The 5,901-nt window shown below is 47.4% G+C and overlaps 1 protein-coding gene across 1 annotated transcript in view; it reads left to right on the top strand.

Annotated features, from left to right (window-relative positions):
* The first annotated feature begins 2,260 nt into the window (after positions 1-2,260).
* IRF6 (interferon regulatory factor 6) overlaps positions 2,261-5,901 on the top strand; it is a 3,746-nt gene continuing 105 nt past the window's right edge. Inside the window, exons 1-7 of the mRNA XM_008942599.1 lie at positions 2,261-2,434; positions 3,322-3,526; positions 3,967-4,089; positions 4,193-4,339; positions 4,546-4,938; positions 5,335-5,453; positions 5,761-5,901. The exon at positions 5,761-5,901 is cut by the window's right edge and continues 105 nt beyond it. Coding sequence (XP_008940847.1) covers positions 2,261-2,434; positions 3,322-3,526; positions 3,967-4,089; positions 4,193-4,339; positions 4,546-4,938; positions 5,335-5,453; positions 5,761-5,901 — 1,302 coding nt within the window. The remainder of the gene's footprint in view (positions 2,435-3,321; positions 3,527-3,966; positions 4,090-4,192; positions 4,340-4,545; positions 4,939-5,334; positions 5,454-5,760) is intronic.

Below are 5,901 nucleotides of genomic sequence, written 5' to 3'. Positions count from 1 at the left end.
GTGGCTGCAGGATGTCTGCTCGTTCTTGAGTTGTTCTTGTTGGGGTGGATGTTTCTCCTCCAAGGAAAAATGTCTGACTTAATAATAATTGAGGTACAGGGAATGATTACTTCACTGGCCAGAGATGGGTTAGGAGCACAGGGATGTGCTAATTACCCCCATGCACCAGCCAGTTTGAGCAGGAATAAAGAAAACTGGAGGATTCCTGGGTACGTGCTCCGAGGATTCTTGAGTGAGGGCCAGGCCTCCCTTGGCAAATCCAAGGAATGGTGTGCAGATGTTCCCCGAGCTCACCCCTGCAGCTCGCGAGCGGGAGCAGCATCTGGCATTAGAGGACCCCACTGGATGGACACTGAAGGCTGTGGGAGGCTGACTCACTGTCTGCACTGAGCAATGGGATTCAAGTTGATTTGCTTTTGGTTATTGTGTCAACAAGTCATTGGTGATAAAAGGTCATAAAGCATTGTAATGTCAGGTATTGACAGACGCTGTCTGTGATCCGAGGGACAATTCCAGCCTAATCCGGCAGCGCCAGCGCTCCCTCCGTGTGACCAAATTCATTTTCTTTGAGAGAGGCATGGATTTTTCTTCCTGGTGTGTGGGTTTGAATTTACTCCTGGCCTTGCAAATGTGCGTGTACTTCATGTATGTCATTACAAGAGAAGGGGCTGCTTGTGAAGTCAGGTGTAAAAGATGTGGTGGGCACAAGCTTTAGTTCGGATTTCTCTGTTCCAATGAAAAATCTGTATTTTGTTCTGTCGCAGGAGAAATCAATACCTGGTCTTGGTTTCAGTTCTAAGTCCAGGATTAAACCTGGACTTTGTGTCTTTGCAAAGAAGCTACTGAAAGTTTAATTCTGATAGGATTTCAACATGGGTAACTAATACAGCAGGGTTTCAGAAGCACAGAAATAATTCTAATGATTGCTTTCAATCCTGTGCAGCTCCTGGAAGCAGTCTGCTAGTGTGCCCAGGTCTTTGACCTGGCACGTTTTCAAACTATTATTTAACAATGGTTTGCAATTCAGTTTGAACATTTTCTTTTCTTAACAGATAAAATAAGTTGTGTTCAGATGAATTTTGTGTGAGCACTTGCATCTGAAAGGGATTTGCGGGTATTTGAACAAATAAAACCTGTTCCTAGACTAGTTCTTGGATAGGATTTTTTATTCTTCTGCTTATGTCTCTATTACTAGACACATTTTGCAACTCCTGCAGTGGTATTCAGGGCTTGTGGCAGAGGTTTTAGTAATCCTGTAGCTATTTCCATATTAATGGGAATATTTGTCGTTTCTCACATTTGTTTCGAGACGCAGAAACGAACATGGGAGATGCTCCTTCTAAGCACACATGTAGCATAGAAGTCCCCTCCCAAACCCGAAGATACAAAATGCTGCCTCTTCTTGCAGAGGAACAAGTCTTGTTTGTTTGGCTCTGCACCTGTTCTGCACAAGAAAAATATTGTTGTTTGGCTGCAAATGTAATAGCAACACAGGGCAACTTAAAAGGGATCAGTTAGCTACATTTTTAAAAAAAACCCTAAACATTAAGTCAGTGTCACTTGATTTTTAGCAGGAGAGCAGGCAGAGCTGCTGTTCATGGCTTCTGGATAAACATCCTGGTTATCGCAGTCAGTGGTGCTTGCAGATGGTTACACAGCATTCAGAGCATTCATGAAAAAGATATTAAATGGCTTTCTGAGGAGCACCTCTGTGATAAAACAGTCCCCTCTGCTTCAGCCTGATGCTTCCACCTTTACCTCAACTGGGGCACAAGCCCCTTGTTTGGCATGTGTGAGATTTTTCTCCTCCTCGATGCCAGTCTGACAGGACTGAAGGAGAACAGGATCCTGCAGACCTTCACTAGGGCGTACGTGGAGGCTTTTGAAATGCTGCTGCCTGTTCTTGCTGTGGCTTGTTTGTGGCTTTATCTCCTCGCAGCGTTTACAGCTCCGTTTGATTTGGGCTCGCCCTCTGTGCACTCAGTCAACACAAATAACACCCTGGCTCTGCTTACCGGAATATTTAGTAGTGAATTGTTTTTTCTTGTAACAATTATGGTCCTTGTTTCGTGATGTGTTTGTAACTGCTCCTGGCAGAAGAGTCCTCCAGCTGCATGTGAGTTGGTGGTTCCAAAGCTCGGTAACGTAACAAACGGCAGCAGCGCAGCACAGGGTCCTTTTCCATTAAGTTATTTTTTTTTTTAAGTTTGAGTGTCAACTAACCTCTAGCAGTTGCTCTTACTCCTGTCTTTTGCAGACCATGGCGCTACACCCGCGGAGGGTTCGCCTGAAGCCGTGGCTGGTAGCCCAGGTGGACAGTGGAATGTATCCCGGCCTTATCTGGCTAAACCGAGAGGCGAAGCGGTTCCAGATCCCCTGGAAGCACGCGACTCGGCACAGCCCGCAGCACGAGGAGGAGAACACCATCTTCAAGGTGAGGGAGGATATACTGCGGCTCTTAAACACAAAGGGTTGAATTGTTGGCCCAGGAGCCAGACAGGCATCTCAGTAGCTGTTTCCAGGCACTTTTTGTCCTATTTCTATGACCTCAGAAAAGCCACTTTGTGCACCTGGTTGCCAAGCTTGGCACTGCCTGGAATGGTGTTGAGTTCTTTAACCCCTTCCAACCACTAAATGCCAGATGATGTTTGATGCCATGGACTCTGGAGGATTACTCCTTCTTGCTTTGTCCACTTGGTTTAGGATGTGGTAGCTGGCTTGCTCATAGCAGCAAACACTAAATATCGTTGCGTAAATCTTAAGAGGTCTACCACAAATTTCCAATACTCATCACGGCTGTCCTTAAACGGATATTCTTATCCCAAGGGAGTCATTCTAACTCCTACACTCCTTTGAGGAATTTCTGACCTCTGCCTCGGAGGGATCTTGGACCGATAGCCTGATTTTGGGGTGAGAAGGGAGAGGGCCAGCTGGATGTCTGTGGCTGCCCTTCCGCTTCAGCCCAGCCCGTCCTCCCTGCGCGGGGTACGGCTCACCGCCAGAACTGGCTGTGGGTATGGAACCCAAGAGACCAGAGATACTCAGTGCATAATCCTCTACAATTTACACTTTCTTGACTTGTACAAAAACATATATTCAGAATTCCTCATGGTTTTGGAAAATTTGGTTTTACTTTTTTTTCCCCTCACCTTTCTTTTAATGGGAAGATCAGTGGGAATTTCTGTTGTTGTTACTGGGAGGCCTATAGTTAAGACTTCTGCAAGAGACAAATTTTGCAGTGAATTTGTCTGGAATTTTGATTTCTGATAAAAGCTGCTCTGTTGAGAGGGCTGGACTGAGCACGGTGTACTTTGTCCCCAGGCTTGGGCTGTGGAAACAGGAAAGTACCAGGAAGGAGTCGATGAGCCAGACCCTGCAAAGTGGAAGGCCCAGCTCCGATGCGCGCTGAACAAAAGCCGGGAGTTTAATTTGATGTACGATGGCACCAAGGAGGTGCCCATGAATCCTATTAAAATTTATGAAGTGTGCGATATTCCGCAGTCCCAGGGATCAATCATTAATCCAGGTGAGGGCCTCGCTGACACAGGGCTGGTTACTGAGCAGGCGTTTGTCCAAGGCGAGTTCCTTTCCTTCACAGCATTCCCCGTCGGGCTGCCCCGGTGTGCCGCGGGGAGCAGCTGCCCTGCCTGAGCCTGGCTGCACTTAAACGAGGAGGACTTTGAACTGGCATGTGCCTTTACTAAAATTAATAAAGCTGAAGACAGTTGCCTGTTCTCTGCTAAACAGTCCAATGCTGGTGATAGTTTGTGTGTATCCTTAGCTTTCTAGAATTGTATATTAAAGTGAAAATAGTTCTGGTCATGTTCTTTTACTTATATTCAGAAAGTACAGAAATAAATTTCCAAAATTATTCAGAGCCAGTGTGAAGACTACATTATTTTTTCAAGAAGTGCACTGCAGTGTTTCACACCGATCAGCTACCCACAAGAATGTGCCTGTTTGCAGGTTCCACTGGCTCAGCTCCGTGGGATGAAAAGGATAATGATCTTGATGATGAAGAGGAGGAAGAACTGAACCAATCTCAGCACGTCCCTATTCAAGAGACATTTCCATTTCTTAATATCAATGGTTGGTGCCATATATTAATGCATTAGTCAAGGTATTTGCTTGTGCTTGAAATAGAATCTTGGATAGAATCATGGTGTATTGAAGGATTGTTTCCCTTTTGTAGATTCACCAATGGCTCCAGCCAGTGCAGAAAACTGCAGCCCTGAAGCTGTGTGGCCAAAGAATGAACCTCTAGATATGGAAATGCCCCCTACTGCACTGCAGCACGACTTCTTCAGCAGCCCTGAGCTCTGGATCAGCTCCCTGCCAAGTATGTATATGGGTTTGTAGTGCTTTTGTCATTGTACTTTAGGAAAAAATTTGTATTTTGACTTTTTTCCCTTGGCTGTTTGCTCATTAGCACGGGGAGCTGTGTGTAGTTTAAACATCGCAGCGTGGTCTGTGTGGTGTGTCTCTGCTGCTGATGCAGTGCCTGTGAAGGTGCAGCAGGAGCCACCCTGACAGTTTCTCTCTCAGTGACAGACCTAGAAATCAAGTTTGAGTATCGAGGAAAGGAGACTGGGCCAACGACGACTGTGAGCAACCCCCAGGGATGCAGACTTTTCTACGGGGAGCTGGGTCCCATGCCAGACCAGGAGGAGCTCTTTGGGCCTATTAGTCTGGAGCAAGTAAAGTTCCCAGGAACAGAGCAAATCACCAACGAAAGGCAGAAAGTCTTCACAAGCCGTCTGCTGGATGTCATGGACAGGGGACTGATCCTGGAGGTCAGTGGCCATGCCATCTACGCCGTGCGGCTCTGCCAGTGCAAGGTGTACTGGTCCGGTCCCTGTGCGCCTTCCTCCACCACACCAAATCTGATTGAGAGGCAAAAGAAAGTCAAGCTCTTCTGTCTGGAAACGTTCCTGAGTGGTAGGTAACTTCTGCTTCTGGAAAATGGCTTTAGATACTGGTCTGGGCACTTGGTGGCACTGTTGGAAAGGGTGGTCTGCCCTAGGGCTCAGCCTGGATGAAACAGTTGGCCTGTGGGCAGGGACCACCGCTTCCTGACTTCAGTGGTCCACGGAGCAGGTGTGCATCAGGAGAAAATGAATGTACACTCAGTGCTCTGGAAAACACTGGAGGGCCTTGCTTTTAAGGAAGGCTTGTCTGGGTGCAAGAAATAAGCTGTAATTGTGTATTTGTAAGAGGTGGCCCTGGCAAAGGACAGTGTGTAGGTAAGACCTGGGATGATACAATAAGGTGTGGTGTGGTGGGTGTTTCTAGCTGGAGGAGGACAACCCCACAGCATTCTGCTTTTCTTCCTAGAGCTGATTGCCCATCAGAAAGGCCAGATTGAGAAACAGCCACCATATGAGATCTACTTCTGTTTTGGAGAAGAATGGCCTGATGGAAAACCCAGGGAGAGGAAGCTGATTGTGGTTCAGGTAGGAGCTCAGGGTCTGAAGTGACGTGTGGCAGCCTTGCTGGGGCCCATGGCTTGGCTCCGGGTCGGTGCCTGCGGATACCAGAGACCCATTCTCAGCTGTGGTTACTGACACTGGGAAGCCCCATAAGGCTGGTGGGGTTTGTCACAGCAAATAGAAATGCTGCCTGTGCCAAACAGCATCAGTCTGTGACTGTGCTTGAAGTTATTGTGGAAACCATCCCCTGCGTCCTGGGCAGGGGATTCCTGTGGAACAACAGGAATCTACTCTGTGACCGTTAGGCTGGAACAACTTTCTTCTTAAACAGGTCATTCCAGTTGTGGCCCGGATGATCTACGAAATGTTTTCTGGTGACTTCACGCGCTCCTTTGACAGCGGCAGCGTGCGACTCCAGATCTCCACGCCCGACATCAAGGACAACATCGTGGCTCACCTGAAGCAGCTGTAC

Source organism: Merops nubicus, unplaced genomic scaffold, assembly GCF_000691845.1.
Source record: "Merops nubicus isolate BGI_N331 unplaced genomic scaffold, ASM69184v1 scaffold13216, whole genome shotgun sequence".
Taxonomy (NCBI): domain Eukaryota; kingdom Metazoa; phylum Chordata; class Aves; order Coraciiformes; family Meropidae; genus Merops; species Merops nubicus.
The sequence above is the reverse complement of the archived record's forward strand: the minus strand, read 5'-3'. Positions and strand labels throughout refer to the sequence as shown.